Genomic DNA, 24,019 nt, shown 5'->3' with positions numbered 1-24,019 from the left:
TTCTTCATCAAACGGCCATCATCAACAAATTCTCACTTCTCCCTTGCTCTATCCCATTCTCGCCATCATGGAGTCCTCCTCCTCCTCCTCTTCACCTCACCTTCCAACGGAGATCAAAGGGCACATCCTGAGCTTCTGCGATCAATCAACTCTCGCAAAGACGGCCTCCCTCTCCCTCGCCTTCCTTCACCTCTCCTCCCCTCTCCTCTACGAAGACGTCGTCCTATACGGAGTGAGGAACCTGCACAAGCTCTTTTGCTCCAGAGAGGTAAGCTCCCGCTCTATGTCTGCGTCTCCAGATCGTGCTCCAATCGAGACTCAAGCTCATTTCATCCCTCCCTCCCTCCCTCCCTCCTCTCTTCCAGGATCCCTCCTTCCAAAGCCATCTCCACCCTTACCTCGCTCTCACCCAAATCAAGCAGTTTACATTCTTCGTCGAGGATGGAGACGTACCCCTCTACCCCACCTTCCCACCCCTGGATCCGATCCAGCTCAACCAAGATCGCCTCTCCTCGACCTTCCTCCCTCTCTCTCTTCGATCCCTCACCATCTTCCTCCGCCTCCAACCTCAAATGATGTGCTACGGTACATTCATCAACCTCCTCCTTCTCGTCGACCCAACGTCGTTTCAACTCGAGGGATACGGGCCTTACTCGGAAAGGAGGACGCTCTCGCTTTCCACGATGGAGTGCTACGAGATGAACTGGAACCGTCTCAGGAGGATCTCCTACAAGAATGCTGGGCTCTCCAACATCCTTTCGACTGTTCTTTCCACTATCGACCCTTCGTTCGTCGTTCGATATGACCTTTCCGACATGGAGCCTGGATCGAAGCTTTGGCGCTCGACCGTCTCGAGGCTCACATTCGACTTGACGGATTCCTCTAGTGGCAGAACGCAGACGTCCTCAGGCTTCATATTCCTTGGACTGGAGATGGCGGAGTTCTGGGTGGCCACACAGGAAGGGAAGCAAGAGATCCTGGATCATCTTCGTCAGAAGTGCGAGCGTTCCTTTGGGATTGCTGGATGGGAGAAGATGCGAAGGAATCTCGAGGTTACTGTTGTTTCTCCTTCAACCTGTGAGCAACACATATCTCTAGCATATCGGTTCATCCTTAGACGTGGACTGATCGTCCCTTCATCCTTCTCTTCACTCACAGAGCCGTCGCACTCCTCTCATCCCCACGTCGTCTCCTCCTCGCCATCCTAAACCTATCCCCACCTATCCGACAAGCATAACTCGTCGTTCATCGCTACCCCCTTACACTCCCTCTCGCTCACTCCTCACCCTCATATCTCCTCGCTCCCTCTCTTCGACGCGTCGTTCGAGACCGCCCTTGATCGGAGGGAGGGCAGTCGTCTTCGGCTTCGGGCTGGTGAAGGAAGGTTCATAATCTCGAAGGAAGGGAAACGGAGATCGGTTTAGATCCTGAGGGGAAGATCGAATGATGGAACGACGCGTCGGACGCAGGAGCTTTGGTGAGTGTCCAAGCTTGGCCTCGCAGCTTCTCTTACCGCTTCTTCATCGTAGAACACGACGCTGAGGTTTCCCTTTTGTGTCGGTTGCAGTCTAGCTCGTGTATTAGGTCCATTGAAAGGAGTTGGAGGTGAGAAAGAGAGAAGGGTCGACGTGGAGGTGTTGGTCGTCGACTTTCTCTTCTAGCTATGATTTACACAGCCTCAGGAACGTTCCTTCGAGTGTAGTGCCTCATTCCACGATATTCTGTTTTTGAGGCGAGACCGAAAGAAGCGAAAGAGAAAGAGCAGCATCGGAGGGAGAAGACGCACGTTTCGACTCGCGACGTGTTTTCTTTCTCCGTGCCCTCTCCCTCCGTCATTTGTTGATTCCGTGATTTTATAGAGCTCGGCAGGAAGTTAGGAGACCAGCCTTTATTTCTCAATATCCTCTGGGCCAAGAACCGACCGGAAACCCAGATAAAAACGGGATCCGATCTCATTGTGAATCTCCACTGATCAGCCAGCGCATCGCTCCTTCCCTCCTTCCCTCCCAACCACCTTCAGACCCTCAAAAGTCTCCCCCTTCTTTCCCCCTTTCTCTTCCCATCATGAAGTTCTCGGCTCCCCTCTCCATCCTCGCTCTCGCTGCTGTAGCTTCTGCCTCGGACGTTCTCGACCTGACGAAGGACGCTTTCCAGAAGGAGGTCTCTGGCGACGGTCTGACGCTCGTTGAGTTGTGAGTTCGAGGCTTTCCTTCCCGTTTCGCTAGCTTGAAGAGAGCTTGTACTGATGTTTATATATATCTCGGCTATCTGTAGCTTCGCTCCTTGGTGCGGTAAGTAGTAGAAAAAGAAACAGGAGGGAGGGAGGGAAAGGAGAGAAGAGGTGGAAGAGACTCGAGCTGACTGATGGTTCCCTTCCCTTCCTTCCCTCGTCCTCGACTCCTTCTCCCTTTCAGGTCACTGCAAAGCGTGAGTTTACTCCCTCACCTCGTTCTGTCTCCTATCTGCCTCCTTCTTGAGTTTCTTCTCGAGGATATGTTCGGGAGGGTTCAGAGAGAACCTTGAACGAAGGGAGAGCCGAAGAACGGCTCCTCGACATCTCCATCTCGCTTGGTTTCACAAGAGCTCACTCGTTTCTTCTCTGCTTTCTTTCACGAACAGCCTTGCTCCTCATTACGAAGAGGCTGCTACCGAGCTCAAGCCCAAGAACATCAAGCTTGCTAAGGTGGATTGCACCGTCGAGGCTGAGCTCTGCCAGGACTTTGGAATTCAAGGTTACCCGTCAGTCGTCCTCTCTTTCTTGCTTTCCTCTCTGCCTCCTTCATCGAGCTGATACATCCCCATCGTCGCCTTTCTGCTCCCAGTACCCTGAAGGTTCGTCTTGACCTTCCTTTCGCTCGAAGTCGTCACCTCGGCCTTCGCTGACCTTCGCCATCGCCCTCCTCCCTCTCCTTCCCTGCCCTCCCTCTCCTCCCCTCCCCTCAGGTCTTCTCGTCTGGAGTCCCCTCCGACTACACTGGACCTCGAAAGGCCGATGGAATCATCGCCTACATGGTCAAGCAGTCTCTTCCTGCCGTTTCAGAGGTTACCGCCGCCAACCACGACGAGTTCAAGGGTGCCGATAAGGTGTGAGTTCATCGTTTCGTTTCGCGTCGCCGAGCTCGAGGATCGACGATACAGGGATGCCAGAGCTGCAAGCTGCTTGGGGATGGAGCTTTGCGAGTAGTGGTTCTCGCTCTGGGTCGAAGATCTGCGGCTGGCATCGAAAAAGTCCAGCTCAAGCTCAAGCTCACCTTCCCTCTCCTTCTCCTCCCTCCCCTCCCAGCGTCCTCATCGCCTACACTCCCGCCGGAGCCGAGCCTCACAAGGCCTTCAACGTCTTCGCCAACTCCCACCGAGACTCCTACCTCTTCGGATCTACCTCGGATCCTAAGGCCTTCTCTCTCGCCGGTCTCTCTCCCTCGGAACCCTCCATCGTCCTCTACAAGTCCTTCGACGAGGGAAAGAACGTCCTCCCCACCGAGATCTTCTCCGCCCTCACCGCCGAGTCCCTCGGATCGTGGATCAAGGTCAACGCTATCCCTCTTCTTGCCGAGATCTCGCCTGAGAACTTCGCTTCCTACTCGGAGGCTGGGATCCCTCTCGCCTACACCTTCGTCGACCCCGAGCAGAAGGAGACCAACGACAAGCTCATCAAGACCCTCGAGCCCATCGCCGCCGAGTACAAAGGAAAGCTCTCGTTCGTCTGGATCGACGCCGTCAAGTTCATCGACCACGCCAAGTCCCTCAACCTCGACGTCGAGTCGTGGCCTGGATTCGTGATTCAGGACCTCGCCGCTCAGACCAAGTACCCTCTCAAGAGCAGCGGATCCGTCAAGTGGGACGCTAGCACCGTCAAGGAGTTCGTCAAGAGCTTCGAGGCTGGAGAGATCAAGCCCGACGTCAAGAGTGCTGCTATCCCTGCCACCCAGGAGGAGAGCGTTTGGACCCTCGTCAGCGACGAGTACGAGAAGGTCGTTTGGGAGGATGGATTCGAGAAGGACGTTTTCGTTGAGTTCTACGCTCCTTGGTGGTGAGTCTCCTTTCTTCCTTTTGCTGTGGCCCTTCTCGAAAGCTCGACCTAACCTCTTCGTTTGTTTTCTTCTCCTCAGTGGACACTGGTTCGTCGCGTCTTTCGCTTCCGCTTCCACGCGTCTCCCTCGAACCTCGAACCTCTCGCTGACGCTTTCTCTCCTCTCCTCTATCACAGCAAGCGACTCAAACCTATCTGGGACACTCTCGGAGATAAGTACGCCGACATCCCCTCCGTCTTGATCGCCAAGTTCGACGCTACCGTTCGTTCCCTCTTTCTCTCCCTCCCTCCCCTTCCTTTGTTTCTCGTGTCTCCTCGTCTCCTCGTCCCCTTCCTTCATTTCACTCAAGCTGACCTCCTTCCTTTCCCTTTCTCTTCTTCTTCCCGCCCTCCCATAGGAGAACGACATTCCTCCCACCGAGCCCTTCAAGGTGACCGGATTCCCCACCATCAAGTTCAAGCCCGCCGGATCCGACCAGTTCATCGACTACTCCGGAGACCGATCCCTCGAGTCCCTCATCGAGTTCGTCGAGGAGAACGCCGTTTCCGACCTTTCGCCCAAGAAGAACGAGACCGAGAAGGAGACCCTCCTCGAGAAGGCCGAGACCGTTGTCGAGGAGGTCAAGAGGGCTGTCGTTGGAGGAGACGAGGAGAAGGCTGGACACGATGAGCTTTAGAGAGGGTGAGAGGATGAAGTTTGAAGGGGAAGGAAGGGAGGAAATGGAAGAGGAGCGAATGGAGATGGAGATTTTCTCGGACATTTTTTGCTTATTCGACCGTTAGGAGAGAGATATCTAGGGATGAGTGGAAGCAGAGGGAAGCTAAATTGTGTGTTGTAGTGTGTTCGTGCTTCGATTTGCTGCTATACCTGTTCTGAACGGAGGAAGAGAGAGTCCGAAAGAACGACGAGACGCGTCGAGCCCTCGCACCGTTCGCTGGTGCGACGACCGAGAGGGGATCAGAGCAGCTTTCGCTTGACCCGGTGTATTCTAAATGCGAGTCAGAATCATCGTCGACGGAACCAGCGAGTAGTCTAGGATAGGAAGAGAAAGATCGAGCCCTCGAGATGGCATCCTTCTGTCACTGCTGCAACTCGTCGGACAGCGTGAGAAGGGTGTTACTTGATCTTGTCGAGAGGCCTGGAAGAGAAACGAAGTACGAAGAGAGAGAGACGTCAGCCGGAAGCATCGTGCGAGCCATTCGAACGACCGAGGGAGAGAGAAGAGGAGAGGAAACGAGACGAACCTGTTAAATCCACCTCGTCGGTTCATGTACTGCCTCCAAGTCCTCTGCTTCTTGATGACCACGTCTCCGAGCTGGTTCGAAGGTACATGCTTTCCCTGAGATATCAATCAACGCAAGGAGAAAGCAGCGACAGGTGAGCTCTCTCTCTCTCTCTCTCGGCGAGGGAGAAGAGGAGGAAGGATGTGAAAGCGAGAGAGAGAGAGCCAGGAAACTCACCTTCGAAGTCCCAAAGCCACCGAATCCCATCATTTTGGCCATCTCATCCTCCTCTCCGTCCTCCAAACCATCTCCCTCCATGGTCTCCTCGACGTCCTCTTCGTCCCACTCTCCATCGACACCCTCGACCATCCCTTCGGGCGCTGCTTCGAGCTCGGGTGCTGGGGAAGGGTTGGCGGATTCAGTGAGCGAGGCGGAGAACCGAATGGCTGCAGGAAGAGACCAACGTCGACGAAGATAGTCAGCGCAGAAACGAGGCGAGAAGAAAGAAGGAAGAGAAGAGAGGGAACGAACCAGAAGGAGGAGGCTTGCTGTCTCCCTTGAGCTTCGCTGCACTTGGAGCGGGACCGGTAGGGATAGGAGCTGGGGGAAGAGGAGCACGGTGGTCGTCTCGTCTCGGGGAGCTGTTAGACGATGGGGAGGCGGATCGACGGGTCGAGAGAGGTCGAGAGGAGGAGGGTCGGTCTTGAAGGAAGGAAGGAAAAGGTCGAGGTCAGCTTCGTCTTTCCTTCCCTTTTCTCCTTCCCGCCCTCACAACTCGTTCCCGTATCCAAAGTGACGTTGTACTGACCTCTAGAAGACCTCTCGGAATCCCTTCCATCCCTATCTCGATCCCTGTGGCCGTCTCTGTCCCTGTAGTCCCTGCTGTCTCGATGATCCCTTCCTCCTCCGCCTCCTTCCCTCTCCCTGTCCCATCCTCCCCTCCCTCCTCCTCCACCTCCACCACGACCATCATCTCTGTCCCTGTTTCCTCCCCATCCACCTCTGGATCCACCGCCTCCTCCTCCGTCTCGTCTATCGTCTCTGTCGTAGCCTCCTCCGCTTCGTCGGTCGGAAGGAGGAGGAGATCGTCTCGACCTCCCTCCCCCTCCTCCTCCTCCTCCGCCACGAGATGAAGAAGAGTAATCCCGAGAGGATCGATTGTCGTCGTACCGAGAAGAGGAAGAGGAGTGAGGAGGAGGTTCTCGAGACATGTTGAAGGAGTAGAGGGAGAGATGCAGTTGGGAGGGAAACGAGAGACGAGCTCGTTTCGCTGGAGTTGCTCGGGCGGGGATAGACACGTGGCAGGTTTTTCGAGTGAAAACGTTACCATGTAGAACGTACGCAGAACTTTTAGGGGCGAGAAAACTGGCACACACGAAAAAATGCGACCAGCTGAGACGAAGATTGAGACGCGGCTGAAACGTCGAGCTCGGACGCACCCTCGCCTTAGCTTCAAGCTCGTCGTCGAGGGCGCCTCGTCCTCAAAGTGCCCCTAGAGCTCATTAATGAAAACGCCCACGCGGAACGAAGCGAGTCTGCTGGTGATCTTCTTTCTCAGCTCCCTTTTACTCTGATCATCGACCGTTCTTTCGACGCGTCGCTTCCCTCCCATCTCTCTCGTTCCCTCCGGCTGCTTCAAGAGCTTTCGATCTATTCAGGAGCGCAATACCTCATCTATCAAGTCTGTAGCCGTTTTAATCATCCTCTAAGACATCTAATCTTCGAGATCGGTTCGACAATCGTGGAGACTGTTCAGCACCTCGCTCCTCCTTTCGTTTTCTTTTAGACTACCAAACTCGCTGACGTTTTGCGAACGTCCTCGAGACAAAACGTCCAGAGATCGTTCCGCTCCCCTCTTTGCATCTGTACGAAAGGTCTCAGACTTTGAGTCAACGCATTTTCTCGAAAAGCATCGCTCGACATGCGAGCCGAAGAGTTGCGACCTTCAAGGAGATTCTCCTCATCTCTTACCATTTCGAAGATAAGCAGGCAACTTTAAAAAGATGAATCATCCTTTGAGAGTTGACTGGACCTTCCAAGACAAGCCGTTCTTCCAAGAGAGCTCGTCGAAACGACGCGTCGACTTGGGACCGTCGCCTCGAGATTTTCTCGTTGCGGACCAGCTCTGAGGTCCATCAGCTAAGCGACAAGCTACTAACTAATCGAGTGTACTCAGATGGAGGGCTTCTGAGTCTGCCTGAGCAAAAACTCGTTCGAGAGATCCGAAAGGGAACGGCTCCGCAACCCGTCAAACGCGTCGTCGCTTCACGTCCTTTCTCTCCTCGAGCTCGGTTCCGAATCGCATCTCGAAATCTAGTCAGACTGAACCAACCAATCTGAAGCCTCTTGTTGTTCTCTGAGAGCGACAGTCCACTCTGGCCTCTTCCCCGACGCGATCAAAAAGGACAGAGAGGGTCTGCGTGCGGGGGCGAGGACCAAAACGCGAGATGGCTGGACGGACGAACAGACGCGTGAAGTTCGAGCAATTTTGGCTGTATATACCTCAGCGGCAGTAGCGAGGTTTTCAAGTGAGAATCGGCTTTCTCTTCAGCTGTGGATAAATAAAGAAGCAAGGAAGGGAGGCCAAGCTGATCTTCGCAAAGGAGAAGGATCGAGGCTCCGTTCTCCAACCCTTCACCAAGAGATCCTCCGTCCCTCTCCTATCGCAGTTCGAAGAGATAAGATGAGATCTCGTTGTTTGAAAGGCTCTCTCCTTCTAATCATGAGATCTGAGAAAGAAGAGAAAAGTTAATAGGTCCCATCTTGTAGAGAAAGGAAACGGAAAGCGCAGCCGGCTCTGTCCCTTCGCGACCCTCCGACGGCGCCCTCTCTGGCCCTCCCTCCCTTCCTTTTCCTCTTCAACCCCCACGAGGCTCTTCTTCCTCTTCTCTTCCCCCTTTCGCCTCTTCTTTTCCTTTCTGCGACAAAGGATCTTAATCACCACTCCCCGGTCTTCTATCCTCCTTCGCTCTTTATTCCCTCGTTCCTTCCGACTCTTCTCGCTCCTCCTCCTCTCGACGGCTTCCCTTTCCTCGCTTCCCTTTCCTTTCCTCTCTCCTCCCTCCTTCCTTCTTCGACCTCGACAACCTTCTCCCGCCTTCAACGTTCAACAACACCTTCTATTCCTTCTTCTTCTCTCCTAGGAAGCGGCTCTCCCTCGGTTCTCCTCCCTTCTCCTGCCCTCCCGCCGCGTCTCTCTCTTCGATGCGCCCTCCTTCGACAACACACCTCCTCCTCCCCTTCTCCCTCCTCCTCTCCTCGGTCCTCCTCCTCGCTCCCTCGTCTTCGGTCGCTCACCCTTATGCGGATTACCTTACCGATTGGAACATCAACATCAACGAGGCAGCAGGGGATAATGTTTTGGAGTATCAGTCCGAGAGGGGAGCAGGAAGGAACGCTACCTATACTCCTTCACCAGCCAACTGGAGAGCTCTTCCTTTCTACAACTTGCTGCTAGACAAGTGGGCGGTGAGTAACAACGTTTCTTCTCGCGTTCTTTTTGGGAGCTGGTAGCAAGGGCAAAGGGGCAAGGGAGAGAGGGAAGGAGAAGGGCGAGCGAGGTCAGGTTGGATCGTGGGCTGAAGGTCAGAACGGGACCTGACGAGACTTCTCCTTCTTCCCTCGGTATTCCTGTAGGACGGAGACCCTAGAAACAACGACTACTACAAGACCGTCTTCGAACAAGACCCTACGGAGGTCAACTTCCGTTACGGAGGAGACGTCAAAGGTCTGATCAAGAAGCTCGACTACATCGAATCCATGGGAACCAAGGCCATTTACATCGCTGGTACTATCTTCGTGAGTACGAGCTCTTCCGTATCCTCATCATTCATCTATGGAGCTCCTCTCCATCCGATTTCCATCGAGAAAAAGTTGCTGAAACCTTCGTTCCGGTCTCGTTCTTCCTCCTTCTCAAGGTCAACATGCTCTGGCAAGCCGACGCCTACTCTCCTCTCGATTTCTCTCTCACCGATCCTCATTGGGGAACCCTCGATGACTGGAGAGACTTGGTTGACGAGGTTCACCGAAGAGGACTGTACGTATCCGTCTTCTACTTGGAAGGAGGAAGGAAAGAAGGAGTCAAGATCTGAGCTGACCCGACGTCGGCTCCCTTTCCTTCTCTCTTTCCGCTCCTCTCTCTCCGTCTCCACTCTCTCCTTCGATCCCCTCTCTTCTACAGCTACATCATGCTCGATTTCACCGTTGGAACCATGGGAGATCTCATCGGATTCGCAGGGTGAGCACTTTGTTTTGGGATCGCTCGAACGTCGTCGAACCGAGACGGGGGCTGACGTTGAAACCTTCTTCTTTTAAAGCCACCTCAACACCTCAACTCCCTTCTCCCTCTCCGAGTACGATGCTGTCTGGAAGGATCCCGTCTACGCTCCTTGGGATCTCAAGGAATACCAGGATTTCAAGGTTCGTAGCTCTCTACAACGCGTCTTTTCTTATCGCGTCTCGTCCCTTGGCGATTTCAAGGCTGATATTTCTTTTCTTCCTCTTCTCGTTTCATTCCATCAGTTCACCAACGAGTACAACACCTCCTGCGAGCTCCCTACTCTCTGGGTCGACGATGGAACCGTTGTTCGAGTGGATCAGCCTGGATGTTACGCGTCGGAGTTTGATCACTACGGAGACATGGAAGCGTTCGGAGTGCAGTGAGTGAACAAAACCTGGGCCCGTGTCCGCTCTCTCCTTGCTCTTCTTCTCCGCTCCCTTCCCCGTCCTCGAGAGGCGAGGCAGTGGACTGAGAACCTTTCGTTACAAGAACTGACACTCCCGGCGATCGTCCGCTCTCTCAGTCCGGATTGGCAGAGGCAGCTTTCCAAGTTCGCTTCTGTGCAGGACCGTCTCAGGGAATGGAATCCGGACGTCATGGCCAAGATTCAGACCTTCTCGTGCCTCGCCATCAAGGCTCTCGATATCGACGCCATCCGAATCGACAAGGCCACTCAGATCACCGTCGACGGTCTCGCCGCTTGGACTTCTCACACTCGTCAGTGCGCCTTCGATCTCGGAAAGGAGAATTTCTTCATCTCTGGAGAGGTTACGGGAGGAAACAACTTCGCCAGTCTTTACCTGTGAGCCTTCGTTTCGTTCTTCGAGAGCTGCTCATACGTTTTCGTTCGAGACTTCTCGTCGCGTCCTCTCGTCGCTGACTCTCCTTCCTCCTCCTCCTCCTTCTTCCCCCTTTCCTCTTCTCTCAGTGGTCGAGGTCGAATCGATTCTCAGGCTCCTCAAACCTACGACATCGCCGTCAGCGCCAAAGCTTCAGATCAGCAGTACTTCATGCGAGACGTTGGAGCGAATGGTATCGACGGAGTCGCTTTCCATTACTCGATCTACCGAGGTCTCACTCGATTCCTCGGGATGGACGGAAACCTGGCCGTTGCCTACGATGTCGACGTCAACTTCATCACAGCCTACAACCAGATGGTCATTTACAACGACTTCCTCAACCCTGCGACGGGCGAGTTCGACGTTCGACACATGTAGTGAGTTGATCCCTCTCCTCTTCTCACGCTCCTTTTCTCTTCGACCTCATTCGCTGATCATCTCCTTCTTCTCCTTCTTCAGCGGAATCGGAAACTTCGACGTCTTCCGATGGGGAGCTCTCGAGTACGGAACGGACAAGTCTCTCCTCGGAACGTTCGTCACGACCCTCCTCCTCCCCGGAATCCCTCTTCACTTCTACGGAGACGAGCAAGGTTTCTACATCTTCGACAACGGAGCAGCCAACTACCTCTTCGGTCGTCAACCCATGTCCTCGTCCCAAGCCTGGCAACGTCACGGATGCTACCACCTCGGATCCGAACAGTACTTCAACATGCCGCTCGAGAAGTCTCTCATCGGATGCGAGGACGACTGGAACTCCCTCGACCACTTCGATCCTACGGCCGATAACAAGCGAGTCATCAAGCACTTCCATCATCTCCGAGAGCAGTACCCTTCGCTCCTCGACGGTCTCAACCTCGTTCAATTCGGAAACTGGACGCATCAGGAGCAGTACCCAGGATCGAACAGCACTCCTACCGAGCTCGGACTTTGGTCAGCAGCGAGGTCGCCGATTCCGATCGTCCAGAATCTCACCGGAGAGAGGACGACTCAGGTTTGGTTGCTCTACACCAACGAGAACCTCACCCAGACCTACGAGTACGCCTGCGACGGGGAGGATTGGATCTCGACGCCGTTCATGGGAGGAGCTCAGATCAGGAACTTGATCTACCCCGTGAGTACTCTGCCTTTCTCTCTCGTCTCTAATTGAGCATTTTACTGCTTCTCGATCTCTTCTGTGGATCCGAAGAGAAGACTTCCCGCTGACGCGTCGATTCTCCCTCTCCCTCCCTCTTCAGTTCGACAACGTCACTCTCGAGGACTCGCAAACCTCCTACTACCTCAACACGACCGCTCCGTGGAGAGGATGTCTTCCTCAGATCACGATGGCTCCCTTCTCCTTCGCCGCCTACGTCCCCATCCTCGATTGGACTCCTCCCGTCCCAGCTCTCACCAAGTTCGACCCCGGTCACGACGCTCGAGTCCTAGCTCCTCCCGGAACCGCCAACGCTACCACCCTCGACGTTCGTCTCGAGTACAACATGGAGATGGACTGCAACTCGATCACCAACGGAATCACCTTCGTCACCAGCTTCGAGGGAAACCCAACCATCACCGCCGTCAACTGTGCGACGTTCGAGGGATCCTCCGCTGGACATCGTTACGGAGTCGAGCCCTCCGCCTGGTACTGGCAAGCGACGTTGACCAACGTCCCCGATGGAATCTTCGAGCTCGTCGTCGGAGACGTCAACGCTCAGGACACGACGATGGGATCGACTCAGACGACGGATCATCTCCTCGTCAGGAAAGGAGCGGCCAACAACCCGATGGTCTTCCCTTCGATCGACTACGACAACTCCGTCTTCTCCAAGACCGACACAGGCTTCCTCGTCAACCACACAGCCATCGGAGCTAGCATGATTCGATACACCTGGAACTACGGTCAGAACTGGACGGATTGGTACGCGTGGGAGTCGACGACGATCATCCAGCAGGACGACTTCCCCTCCGGATCCTGGGTCGGTCAGCACATCATCCTCGAGTACTGGTCCGACATCGCCGTCGCTGGACCCGTTCGACTTCACGCCGACATCGGATACGCCACGGAACGACGAGTCCCTACCTTCCTCGCTCGAGGACCCTTCAACAACTGGGGATACGACGCAGGAGTCGAGAACGAGTTCAGTCAGAGCGAGTCCAACCCCGACGAGTGGTCCCTTCAGGTCTCAGGATCCTGGCCTACGATCCTCCAGCTCTGCGTCTTCGGATACAACGATAATTACTTCTACGGAGACGTCGACGGCGACGGAGTAATCGATCGACTTCCTCCCGCCTCCACCGCTCCCAACTACCTCAACATGTCGGCTCCTCCTCATCCTCACGTCGCCTGGAAGGTCGTCATCAACGATGCTACGGGAGCTTGGAAACTCGTTCCTCAGGGAGACTCGATGGTCTCGGCCGTCATGTTCGCCCTCCTCCTCATCATTCCTCCTCTCACCGCCATCCTCGCCTGCCTCATCTTCAAGTGGCGATTCTACGGAATCAGGACGAACGAGTGGGGAATCAAGCCCGAGAAGACGTCCTACTTCCCCATCATGGACGCTTTCAAGAAGGGAGGAGTCGCTGGAGCCATGGCGGGAGCGATGGCGGGAGCGGGATCGAACGAGAAGCGGAACCAACAACAACCCGAGGTCGTCCCTACCAAGTCTGGAGCCATCATCGGCTGGCCTGAGGATCCCAAGAAGCCGAGGAGGAAGGTTCTCATCGCCTCGCTCGAGTACGAGATTCTCGATTGGAAGCTCAAGGTCAAGATCGGAGGATTGGGAGTCATGTCGACGTTGATGGGGAAGGCGATGACGGACGTGGATCTCGTTTGGGTCGTGCCGAAGGTCAAGGATCTCGAGTATCCTGCTGGAGAATACGCCGATCCTATCGAGGTCACCATCTTTGGAGAATCGTACCTCATCGAGTGAGTCTTTGCCGGTCGTTTCGTTTCGCGACGCGTCTTTCTCTTCGTCTTCGATTCGAAAGCTGACCTCGACTTTCTTCCTTCTCTCTTCTTCTCAGGGTCGAGTCTCACATCGTCGATAACATCACTTACTACATCCTCGATTCGCCTGTCTTCCGAGCTCAAACCAAGTCCGATCCTTGTGAGAACGCTTTTCCTCTTCGACGCGTTCAATTTCGTCTCTTCTTGAATTCGAATGCTGACTTTCTTCTCTTCGTCTCCTTTCGCAGACCCTGCTCGAATGGACGATCTTTCCTCTGCTATCTTCTACTCGGCTTGGAACCAGGCTATTGCTGAGACTCTTCGTCGTCACCCCGTTATCGATATTGTGAGTTCTCGAGCTCTTTCTTTTCCCTTCTTCCCGCCCCTCTCTCTCTCGAACACGACCTGACTTCATCGATTCGCTCTTCTTCTCTCTCTCAGTACCACATCAACGACTACCACGGTGCTCTCGCTCCCCTCTACCTCCTCCCCAAGGTCATCCCCGTCTGCCTCTCCCTTCACAACGCCGAGTTCCAGGGTCTCTGGCCTCTTCGAACCAAGGAGGAGATGAAGGAGGTTTGCGCTGCTTTCAACATCTCGAAGGAGCTCTGCACGAAGGTGAGTCTTCGCCTTCTTTCGTCGTCGTCTTTCCTTCCTCGACGCGTCTCCCTCGATCTGACTTTCGTCTTCTTTCCCTCCTTCTCACAGTACGTCCAATTTGGAAACACGTTCAACTTGCTTCACGCCGCCGCCTCGTTCATCAGCGTCCACCAGAACTCGGTCGGAGTCGCAGGAGTCTCGGACAAGTACGGAAAGCGATCCTGGGCTCGATACCCTGCCCTCTGGACTCTTCGAACCATCGATTCCCTCCCTAACCCCGATCCTACCGATATCGCCGCCCTCGACGAGCAACCCATCGCAGTCGACAAGGTCGTCATCGATGTCGTCGCTGAAAAGCTTCGACCGGAGAACAAGCGACTCACTCAGGAGTGGGCAGGAATCAAGCAGGATCCCAACGCCGACCTCTTCGTCTTCGTCGGTCGATGGTCCAAGCAGAAGGGAGTCGATCTCATCGCCGACGTCATGCCTTCCCTCCTCGAGAAGAAGCCTCAGATGCAACTCGTCTGCGTCGGTCCCGTCATCGATCTCTACGGAAGGTTCGCCGCCGAAAAACTCAGTCGACTCATGGAGATGTACCCGGATCGAGTCTTCTCGAAGCCAGAGTTTACCGCTCTCCCTCCCTACATCTTCTCGGGAGCCGACTTTGCTCTCATCCCATCGAGAGACGAGCCTTTCGGATTGGTCGCCGTCGAGTTCGGAAGGAAGGGAGCTTTGGGAGTTGGATCGCGTCTCGGAGGGCTCGGATTGATGCCTGGATGGGTGAGTCTTTCCGCTCTTTTTCTCGATCTTCTTTCCCCTCGTGCCTCTTCTACTGCATGCTGACCACCTCCCTCTCTTCGCTCGCCTCTCTATCTCTAGTGGTTCCCCGTCGAATCGGACTCGACGAAGCACATGCTCTCCCAACTCACGAAGACGATCAAGCTCGCTCTCAAGTCCACCGACCAGCAACGAGCCATCCTTCGAGCTCGATCAGGAGTTCAGCGATTCCCCGTCATCGAATGGCGTCAGCGAACCGAGGACTTCCATCGTCGGTCGATCAAAGTCAGCAGGGACATGGCTGGAACGATGGCCTGGAGCTCAGTCGACTCGGTAGGATCGGAACCCAAGTATAACTACTCGGAGATGTACCCTCACGCTCCTCATCCCGACGGAGGAAAGATCTCTCCCGGATCCGAACATGGCCCAGATCACCGTCCTCTTTCGTCGAGACGAGGATCCGTTACGTCGGTCGCCACCAGCGCTGGAGGATACGAGGACTCGAACTCGATCTACGCCGGATACGAGGACATCACCCCAGCCGAGCCTGCCTCTCCCTCTCCCACCGAGGTTCAGACCTACGACGACTTCCTCGCTCGAGCCAACCGTCAGATCGCCCGAGAGTCGAGAGGACAGAGGGATCCCTTCGTCGAGGGGGGAGATAGAACTCCCGAACGTCCGTTCTCCAACTTCACCATCCACTCGAGGGTTTCTTCCGTCGAGAGTATCTCCTCCATCATGGATGAGAAGGGTGGAACCTCTCCTCTCAACAAGGCAATCGTCGACGTGAGTTCTGCGTTTCCGTCGCGTCTCTCTTCTTCTCCGTTCTCGAACCTGACCTCCCTTTCTTCTCTTCCCTTCGTCCCTCCAGTTCACCGACGCCAACGGAGACGTCTCCCAGGACTTCATCCAGAAGCTCCAGCTCCTCTCGTCGGACAACTCGAAGAACGATCTCTGCATCGAACAGTTCCTCGTCAAGTCGGAGAAGAAGTACTTCGCCACCGTCAAGAAGGACAAGATCGACTCGAGCACCGCCAGCTACAAGGGATCGTCTCGAGACTCGACCTGGGGAACTCCCGCTCCTTCGCTTCACTACGGAGAAGGACGATCGGACTCGCCTGATGGAGCCTACCCTTACGGAAACGGAATGGATCACCGTGACTCGATGGGACCTCCCGAGATCGTTGGACCCGCCGACAAGCCTCTCACGAGACTCCAGATCACCATGCAACGGCAGATCGGAAAGTGGCCACTCTACTGTATCATCCTCGGTGCTGGACAGATGCTTTCGGCGACTTCGTGAGTTTCTCGTCTCCTTCGACTCAACTCGACTCGAGAGCCTCGGCCTTCGCTGACCTTTCTTCCTCTCTCTCCCCAGGTACCAAATGACCCTTCTCGCTGGATCGAACTACCAGAAGGATCTCGCTCTTTACGTCCTCTCGAGTGTTCGTCCCTTTCTCTCCTTCCCGCTCCCGCTCTTTCTTCGCTTTCGTCGACGCTGACTCCCTCCTTCCTTTCCTCGTCCCTCACAGATCTTCCTCGTCTTCTCCTTTATCTGGTATGGTCTCTTCCGACTTCGACCCTCCGTCACCGTCCTCTCCATCCCCTGGATCTTCTTCGCCATCGCCTTCTTCCTCATCGGTCTTCCCGCCGTCACCAACTTCTCCACCGAGGTCAACGCCGGAATCAGCAACGGAGCCAGTTGGGCGTACGCCATCGCTTCAGCAGCAGGATTCCTCTTCTTTGGATGCAACTTCGGAGAGGAGGCGGGAGCAGCGACGGAGGTCTGGGCTTTGCGAGCGTGCATGGTTCAAGGACTTCAACAGCTCTGGACGACGGCTCTCTGGTACTGGGGAAACAAGCTCGTGAGTTCTTCGTTCTCCTTCCCTCTCGCTCTCGCTCGAAACTGACCCCGATTTCTTCTCTTCTTCCTTCAGAGCGGAAACGCTCCCGGAGTTCAACAGCCTTGGTGGATCGCCTGCATCGTCTGGCCTCTCTCGGCGATGTGCATCCTCTTCTACGTCTGCCTCGCCTACGGTCTTCCCGATTACTACAAGCAGGTCCCTCCCGCCGTTCCCAACTTCTTCAGGACTCTCTTCAGGAGGAAATTGGTCATCTGGTTCGTTTCTCGTCTCCTCGATCTCGATCTAGACGCGTCTCGTTTTCTCGACTTCGTTTCACTGACTTTCCCACTTCGCCTCGGTCTCGTTCCTCAGGTTCCTCACCTCCGAAATTCTCCAGAGCTACTGGCTCTCCGGTCCCTACGGTCGAAACTGGTCGTTCCTTTGGAGCAACACTCGAATCCCAACCTGGGCGATCCTCATCCTCGTTCTCGTCTTTTTCATCGGAGTTTGGGGTCTTCTGCTCGCCGTTCTCACTCATCTGAGTAAGACGCACTCGTGGATCCTCTGCGTGTTCGCCGTCGGATTGGGATGCCCGAGATGGTGTCAGATGCTGTGGGGAACGTCGAGTCTTGCTCGTGAGTCGCCCTCTCCTTCGATCTCTCGTGTCTTCCCGTCCCTCGAGTTCGTCGTCTGATTTTGCCCTTCCATCTCCTCTCCTCTTTCAGTCTACATCCCTTGGGCTGGACCTGTCGGACCTTACCTCGGAACGTCGTTGTGGCTATGGCTCGGAGTGCTCGATGCGATCCAAGGAATCGGACTCGGAATGATCCTCCTCCAGACGCTCTCTCGACTTCACGTCTGCGCTACCCTCGCTCTCGCTCAGAGTTAGTCTCGCCATTCTTCCTCTACCCTCAAAGTTCTCGATGCTGACTTGCTCGCTTCGCCTTCTACAGTCATCGGATCCACCGCCGTCATGGTCGCTCGAAAGACCGCTCCCAACCGAATTGGACCCGGATCCGTCTTCCCCGACGCCTCGTACTGGTCCTTCGGAGACGGTCTCGCTGGATCCCCCATGGCTAGTGGTCCCTTCTGGGGAGGTTTGATCTGTCAGATCGTCATTGTCGTTGGGTGAGCACTTCTCGCTCCTGTCTCCTCCTCTCCTTCTTCCCGCTGACCCTCTCCCCTTCCCTCTCCTTCGCAGATACTTCCTCTTCTACCGACGGGAGACTCTCAGTCGGCCGTAGAGCAGATCGGTCGCTTTCTCCTCTCTTTTTTTCTCTTTGCATTTCTCTCTTCTTCTCTCTCACCCCACGAACTCTTTTCACTCTTTTTCTTCACGCTCTTTTCCCCTCCTTGTTGGTCGTCAAAAAAAAAACTTCGCTTCCCTCTATTTATCTGTTTTTCGTACCATACATACCCTACAACCTCGTTCTTCTCTTCTTATCAACCCCTCCCCACGCTCTCTGTTTCGTGTCGCATCGCTCTTCCTTTCGTTTTTCTTTGTGGTTCATGGTTCTCGGCTCTCTCTCCCTTTTTCTATTATCTCTTTATTTGATTGTTTCACTCGCTTCAACCAAGAGCCAGATTACTACTTACCAGCGGACTCTCTCTCTCCTTTTCTACCTTCCCTTCGACGCGTTCGAGCTTCCTCGAGTCCCAACAGCGTCGACGGGTCGGGACGGCTCTGCTTTCTTGGTTCGTTTTTCTACCGGTTGGCTCTAGACATATCTACTTGTTTGTTTCTCGAACTACGATGCTGCTCGAGAAGGAAAGGAGGAGATCACGATCAAGAGCGAAACCGTGAGGGAGGGCGATATACCGGCTACCGTTCTTGATCAAGCTTCCGCAAACTCGAGAGCGTCAGTAGAGCCTTATAGGACTCCGAAAGACTCTCGCGGATGACCTTTAAAGCACTCTCTCTCGGGAAAACGAGAACGAGTGCGTCCAGCCTTCCCGTCGAAGACGCCTCACGCTCGTCTCTCTGGCCAAGTTGAAAGCGGGACACTGATCTAATCATTAGGAATCAAAAACAGGTACGAGAGCGAGAAATTTACTGGTCAAAGAGAAGAGAAAATACAACTAGGGGAAACGCAAAAAAACAGAACAACTCGACCTCTTCGACCTCTCCTCCTCCTTCAGAACACACCCATCACCCCTGCTCCCAGCGTCGGAGCGCCTCTGTACGAACCCGTCGTTCCCTGAGAAGACGTCCCGGTAATCATCCCAGCAGCACTTCCCCTTCGAGGTCCAGCTCCCATCGCTCCGAACGAAGCAGGTCGTTCCCGTCCTCCTCCTCCTCCCGCTCCTGAATGAACCTGCCCAGCCTCCTTCTGCAACATCTCTCCGGACATCTCCCATACCGTCTTCCCCGAGACGTGCGTGTCTGCGAGACGTTCGTTCAGTTCCTCGATCTTGACCTTCAGCTCCAGGATCTCGGCTTTGAGGGAGGAGACGGTTTGGGTTTGGGTTTCGACGAGGCGGCGTTGTTCTTCGAAGATGGCGGAAGAGGAAGCGGGTCGAGAGGTAGATGGAGCACTTGAGGTGGAGGCAAGACGAGTGGTAAGGATGTGGTTGGAGAAACGGAGGTCGGTGATCTCTTCTTGGAGAGATCTGAGGAAAGACGAACACGAACACGAGGAGGGGAAGGAGTCAGTGAAAGCCGAGAAGACTGAGGGAGAGAGACTCGAGACGAACATAACCTGTTGCTCCGAAGCGTATTGCTCCTTCTCGGCGAGGGAGAGAAGTTGTTGAAGCTTAAGAGGAAACGGAACGGAGGCGGCGACGGGTCAGAAAGCATTCGTTCTCAGCGGCGACGAGAGGAACCGACTCACAGCCAAGATCTTCCCATCGAACTCCTGAATAGCCTCCTCCTGTTGACGACGAACTCGACGATCTCCTTGGCTGAGGAACGAGACGGAAGAGAGTCAGCAAAGTTCAACACGTCTCGAGAACGACGGAGGTGGATCGAACTCACGCAGCCTTTCCGACCATCTCGAGCTTCATGATCTTCTCCTTGAAATCGTGGATAGCCTGTAGAAAGAGGTCAAAATCGGCTCGTGGCTTTCGAAGGAACAAAGACTGGAAGGGAGAAACTCACGTCGACCTCGGGTTGGATCTCTCGAAGTTGGTTCTGGAGGTCGAATCGTCTGGAGAGAGAAACGAGAGGAGCCACAAGTCAGCTCAGGAAGGAGCAGAGTGTTTTTTTAAAAGGGTTACGAACTCGTTCTTAACCTCAGCCAGCTCAGCCTTGGTTCGATCTCGATCCTCCTGCGAAGAAAAACCAATTCGACGCGTCAGTTCTCCGACCTCTTCTCTCCCGCATTCGTCCTGGAGAAGAGACCGACTCACCTTCACCAACTGAAGCTCGTTCCTCAGAGGAGTCAACTGAGCCGTCATCTTGTCGAGCGTCTCCTTCGTCCTCGTGTACTTGGCCAGATCCGCGTCTCGTTTGGCTTTGGTGTTCGTCTTCTCGGTGTCGGCTCGTTCCTTGAGCTTTCGAAGTTCCGTCTGGAGAGTCTCGTTGGTCTGTTCGTGGTTCTTGAGGAGGTTTCTCTGGAGATAACGAGGGAAAGGACGAGGTCAGGCCGTGATCGGTGGAGACGAGTGAAGAAGAGGCGAGGAGAACGAACGAAGGCTTGCTGTTCGGACAGAGCTCCAGCTCCGAGCTTGACGTCTTGATGGAGTCGTTTGTTGTCTGTAGAAGGAGCCAATGGTCAGAAGGAAGTCCAGGCTACACGAGGAAAGCGTCGACAAACTCACGAGCGATGTAGAAGTTCTTCAAGTACACCTCGAACATCAACTCGTTCTCGAGCATCAACACCTCCCTCGTCAAGTACTCGACCTGCCCCAGCCTCCTCTTCCGATCGTCCTCGATCTTCCTGAACGTAAACTCTTTCCTCTCAGCAACGAGCTCGTCGTACGGTCTAGGGACGACGCTGCTGACTCCATCCCGACCGAGCTTGGGCGTCGAACGAAGGAGCGGTTCTGCTGGAGGAGGAGCGACGACTCGAAGGAGGGAGGTGTTGGTGATGATCTCTCGAGGAGAGAGTTTGTACTTCCGATGATCGAGGAGTTCGGATTTGGCGTCGAAGAGGAGGATGTCGGGGTGGATGGTGAGTTGACGGAGAAGAGCCTGGTTAATCGACGCGTTGGAGGAAAGGCAAAAGCGAGATCAGTCGTGAGTCCTTCGCCTCGGCTACGAACGACGAGTTAGATCTGCTCACCTTACTACGGTCCCCAACCTCCTGTCGATCAAAGACCTCCTCCCACTCCTTCCCTTCGATGTTGGTGAGCCTGTCCTTCTCGTGCAGGTACTTCGCTGGATCTCGAAGGAACCCGAGGACGTTGCAAGGCCAGACGTAGTAGAGGTAGGAGAGGAGAGGGAAGGTGTCGGGAGGTGGTGCTGGAGCTGAGTCGAAGCTGAAGTCTGGAGGAAGGGCGAGGGAGAGCGAGACGAAAAGAGAGAGAGTCAGACGAAAGCGTCGCGACGAGACGCTCCTCGAAAGAAGGCAGCAGCGAAAGTGACTTACCGAGTCGTTTCCAGTCGAGAGCCTTCTTGGGAGGAGATGCTTCCTCTTCCTCCGAATCCGAATCATCTGAGGCTGGAAGTCCAGACTGTCGTCGCTGAGAAGGAGCAGGTCGTAGAGGCTGGAGAGCTCGCATCACCGAAATCCCACTCCCTCCTGGATCTCCCTCGTCACCGTCCAGCAAGTGATGTCTCTCCTTCCAGCAGATAGCTCTTGCGAGAATCACAAACACCTCAGGAAGCCTGATGAAGCAAGAAGAAATCAGGGCGGCAGAGAAACGCGTCAGACCTCGGGTCGTTCGCTCGATGTGAGAGAAGGAGGATTTGAGCTCACCTCGAAGCCAGAGCCGCTGGAGCTCCTGTAAGAGTGACCTGGAGGATGGTGACTTGGAGTTGGAAGACGGTGGTGCTCGTATCAAGTTGGAGGGAGGTGAGGAGAGCATCGAGGAGTTCGGAGTCGGCGAGGAAGGAGGAGAGGGAAGGGTTGGCTTGAAGGAAGTGGACGAGGAGAGCTGAGATTGGGAGTCGGGTCGATGGTTCGAGGAAGGGTGGTAGGAGGAGGGATAAGAAAGTCTGAAGAGTAAAAAGCAGGGGCCGTCAGTCATCTGTTATCGAGGTACGGGCGAATCGAAGTGGATGGAGATGGAGGTGATGGGAGGAGGCGAGGCGAGAGCTCAACAGCTGCCTTCATTGCCGTAAGCTCTGCTAGACCCTCGACTAAGATCTCAAGACTTCTCTACGACCGTATCGAGAACGAAATATCGAACTCACTGCAGGATACTGAACTCCCCACTCGATGATGCTCTCCTCCTTCCTCCTCTCCCTCTGCTTCTTCTTCGTAGCCTCAACCTGACCCTCCCAGAGCTCGTTATGGACCTCCTCGGCCAGATAGTCCCTGAGTCGCTTGTCTCCAGTTCGATTGGCGTCCGATGGAGGTAGGAGGGAAGATGTAGAGGGAGAAGAGAGCGAGGAGGCCATCCGTTCGAGCTCGAAGGAGAAGAAGGAAGGATGGAGGGGCAGAGCTCTGTGGCCCAAGGTTGAGAGGTGTTGGTGTCGGAGGGACTAAGAAGGAGTGGAGAGGATGAGGAAGGGCGAGAGGGATGGAAAATCGCAGGTTGGGGGAGATAAGGGTGGTCGTGGTCGTTGAGATCGTTGAGAGGAGAAAGGAAGGGGATGGTTGAGCTTGAGGGTTTCGTGAGCTTAGCGACCGATTTTCAACGGCGAAGAATCGATCTTGAGGAATCTTCTGACCGAGGAACGCTCATTCTGGATTCAGACAGACCTCACTTTGAGCGAACAGGCCAAGGTAGGTCTGTGAAACTGCGAGGAGCCCTGAAGTCGAGGAGACGCGTCGCTCTCTTCGCCTCTCACTCTCTCGCCCATCTCCCAAAAATCAACGATAAGGACCGATAGATACCATCGACTCAAACCCCAACTAGATCTACTCCATTCCCTTCCTAATCTTGCCCAACAGCATATCCATGCGGTCTCCCAGCATAGGCTGCCTCTCCCTCCCTCGTCCACCTCGATCTCCTCTCCCTCCTCCTCCTCCTCCTCTGCTATCTCCCCTTCCTCGGCCACCTCTCGAATCCCCTCTTCCTCCTCCACCCCTTGCACCTCTCGAGTCTCCCCTCCCTCCTCCACCACGCGAATCTCCCCTCCCTCGACTGGACGACTCGCCTCGCCCTTCTCCAAACCCGGTCGTCGTGGTAGCAGACCTCCTCGAAGGATGCACGTAGGCCTCGAGCCTGGACGTCGATCCTGAAGCGGCTGCTTCCTCGACGGGTGGGGGCGGAGGTGGAGGATGTCGGAGTTGAGAGCTGAAGGAGGCTGAAGAGGAAGTGAAAGCTGATCTCCCACCACCTCCTGTCGTTCGAGGTTGGACAGGTTTCGAGGTAGGCCGAGGGATGCCGTCTTCCGAAGAGATCTCATCTTCTGAGTCTCCGTCTTCCGAGTCTGAATCCTCGTCGTCGTCGTCCTCCATGTCCTCGTCGTCGTCTGAAGCGTCGTCGGCGGTGGCAGAAGTTGGGTTGAGTTTCCTAGCTGCTTTGGCTGCAGAGGACGTTCGATCGAGTCGTTCCGAGACGAGACCTTCCTTCTTGAGGGTTTTGGCGAAGAGTCGTTTGGTTTTAGCGTTGGCGATGAGGGCGGATTTGATCTTTTGAGCTGGAGGAAGGGAAGGGAAAGGAGGGAAGGGAAGGGAAAGGAGGTGAGCTCGAGAAGGGCGGGAGGAGGAGCTTCTTCGTTCGCCTTCAAAGCGAAGATAGAGAAATTTGAGCTCACCCTTTCCGAGATAAGCATCCTTAGGAGCGTTGGTAGGTCCTACTCTGAATCCTTTGTTCTTGCCACCTCGCTCTCCTCCTCCTCCTGAAGCTCCTCCTCCCCTTCCTCCTCCCCTCCCTCCTCCTCCTCCTCCTCGACCTCCTCGGTCGCCTCCTCTGGAGCTACCACCTCGTCCTCCTCCTCCTCGTCCTCCGCCGCGTCCTCTTGTTGTTGATTCTGTGAAAGGAGCCATAGTTGGAAGTTGTTTATGCTGGTCGTTGAGGGGCAAAGAGAGAGCTGCCTTCGAGCTCAACGAGAACTCGAAAGCTGAAAGCCTGCCGAGACGAGCCTTGTCTCTCTCCTCTCAACCTTCACTCGCTCTCTTTTTTCTCCCTTTTTCCCCTCTTTCCCACACTCCCCCCGTTCCACCCCCCAACTTCTTATGAGCACCCCCATCGACGACATCAAAGTGGAAGGTCAGTAGACAAGGAAGAGAAGGTCAACGAACGAACGAACGAGCGAAACGCTGACTCGATTGCCACCACCACCTCTCTCTCCTCTTTACTGTCCCTTTTCTCTGGCCATCCTGGAAAACCTCTATCAGATCCCATCGCTACCAAGAAGACCGTCAAGGCACCCAAGGTTTCGACTCCCTTGAACCTCGTCACAAAGGGTGCGTGCTGGTTTCCCCTCCTCCCTCCTTCCCTCCTCCT

The 24,019-nt window shown here is 54.9% G+C and overlaps 6 protein-coding genes across 6 annotated transcripts; 3 read left to right on the top strand and 3 right to left on the bottom strand.

Annotated features, from left to right (window-relative positions):
- Positions 1-15: 15 nt before the first annotated feature.
- On the top strand, positions 16-1,273 carry BDY24DRAFT_132363 (uncharacterized protein). Its single transcript, XM_076636014.1, has 3 exons — positions 16-268; positions 366-1,077; positions 1,159-1,273. Coding segments are annotated over exons 1-3 (915 nt in total). The 5' UTR covers positions 16-67; the 3' UTR covers positions 1,161-1,273.
- Positions 1,274-1,780: 507 nt separating this feature from the next.
- BDY24DRAFT_425372 (uncharacterized protein) lies at positions 1,781-4,707 on the top strand (the record flags this gene model as incomplete). Its single annotated transcript, XM_076644032.1, has 10 exons — positions 1,781-2,192; positions 2,275-2,291; positions 2,415-2,427; positions 2,620-2,739; positions 2,823-2,832; positions 2,944-3,086; positions 3,284-4,030; positions 4,110-4,118; positions 4,208-4,292; positions 4,429-4,707. Exons 1-10 carry the CDS (start codon positions 2,065-2,067, stop codon positions 4,705-4,707), a joined length of 1,551 nt encoding a protein of 516 aa, XP_076494658.1. The 5' UTR covers positions 1,781-2,064.
- A 440-nt stretch (positions 4,708-5,147) lies between these two features.
- Positions 5,148-6,465, bottom strand: BDY24DRAFT_417018 (SNUT3/LISCH7 family protein; the record flags this gene model as incomplete). The annotated part of the gene is made up of 5 exons (XM_076643658.1): positions 5,148-5,169; positions 5,276-5,370; positions 5,492-5,700; positions 5,786-5,956; positions 6,027-6,465. The coding sequence occupies 5 exons, from the start codon at positions 6,463-6,465 to the stop codon at positions 5,148-5,150; spliced, it is 936 nt and encodes a 311-aa protein (XP_076494657.1).
- Positions 6,466-8,458: 1,993 nt separating this feature from the next.
- BDY24DRAFT_417017 (modular protein with glycoside hydrolase family 13 and glycosyltransferase family 5 domains) lies at positions 8,459-17,763 on the top strand (the record flags this gene model as incomplete). Its single annotated transcript, XM_076643657.1, has 23 exons — positions 8,459-8,722; positions 8,891-9,052; positions 9,172-9,290; positions 9,435-9,491; positions 9,571-9,673; positions 9,776-9,912; positions 10,057-10,335; positions 10,462-10,749; positions 10,832-11,483; positions 11,608-13,277; positions 13,376-13,458; positions 13,547-13,644; positions 13,740-13,916; positions 14,007-14,678; positions 14,778-15,461; positions 15,547-15,974; positions 16,054-16,120; positions 16,208-16,540; positions 16,613-16,794; positions 16,892-17,154; positions 17,245-17,403; positions 17,473-17,647; positions 17,721-17,763. 23 exons carry the CDS (start codon positions 8,459-8,461, stop codon positions 17,761-17,763), a joined length of 7,095 nt encoding a protein of 2,364 aa, XP_076494656.1.
- Positions 17,764-19,091: 1,328 nt separating this feature from the next.
- Positions 19,092-22,119, bottom strand: BDY24DRAFT_132146 (uncharacterized protein). The gene is made up of 11 exons (XM_076636010.1): positions 21,816-22,119; positions 21,379-21,617; positions 21,049-21,287; positions 20,743-20,945; positions 20,279-20,651; positions 20,149-20,213; positions 19,868-20,071; positions 19,740-19,786; positions 19,617-19,665; positions 19,494-19,549; positions 19,092-19,420 (listed from the first exon to the last, which is right to left on the bottom strand). The coding sequence occupies exons 1-11, from the start codon at positions 22,020-22,022 to the stop codon at positions 19,306-19,308; spliced, it is 1,797 nt and encodes a 598-aa protein (XP_076494655.1). The 5' UTR covers positions 22,023-22,119; the 3' UTR covers positions 19,092-19,305.
- On the bottom strand, positions 21,860-23,587 carry BDY24DRAFT_132168 (uncharacterized protein). Its single transcript, XM_076636012.1, has 3 exons — positions 23,478-23,587; positions 23,328-23,417; positions 21,860-23,210 (listed from the first exon to the last, which is right to left on the bottom strand). Exons 2-3 carry the CDS (start codon positions 23,343-23,345, stop codon positions 22,317-22,319), a joined length of 912 nt encoding a protein of 303 aa, XP_076494654.1. The 5' UTR covers positions 23,346-23,417; positions 23,478-23,587; the 3' UTR covers positions 21,860-22,316.
- Between the last annotated feature and the right edge of the window lie 432 nt (positions 23,588-24,019).

The sequence above is a fragment of the Mrakia frigida genome (assembly GCF_051309035.1).
Source record: "Mrakia frigida strain ATCC 22029 unplaced genomic scaffold BDY24scaffold_25, whole genome shotgun sequence".
Lineage (NCBI taxonomy): Eukaryota > Fungi > Basidiomycota > Tremellomycetes > Cystofilobasidiales > Mrakiaceae > Mrakia > Mrakia frigida.
This window is presented reverse-complemented; position numbering and strand designations above follow the sequence as displayed.

Coding starts and splice junctions, on each gene's coding strand:
- BDY24DRAFT_132363 (XM_076636014.1), top strand. CDS start 68: ATGGAGTCCTCCTCCTCCTCCTCTTCACCTCACCTTCCAACGGAGATC. Junction 269..365: donor AGCTCTTTTGCTCCAGAGAG/GTAAGCTCCCGC, acceptor CCTCTCTTCCAG/GATCCCTCCTTCCAAAGCCA.
- BDY24DRAFT_132146 (XM_076636010.1), bottom strand. CDS start 22,022: ATGGCCTCCTCGCTCTCTTCTCCCTCTACATCTTCCCTCCTACCTCCA. Junction 21,288..21,378: donor CCAGCGGCTCTGGCTTCGAG/GTGAGCTCAAAT, acceptor TTGCTTCATCAG/GCTTCCTGAGGTGTTTGTGA. Junction 20,652..20,742: donor AGGTTGGGGACCGTAGTAAG/GTGAGCAGATCT, acceptor TCGATTAACCAG/GCTCTTCTCCGTCAACTCAC.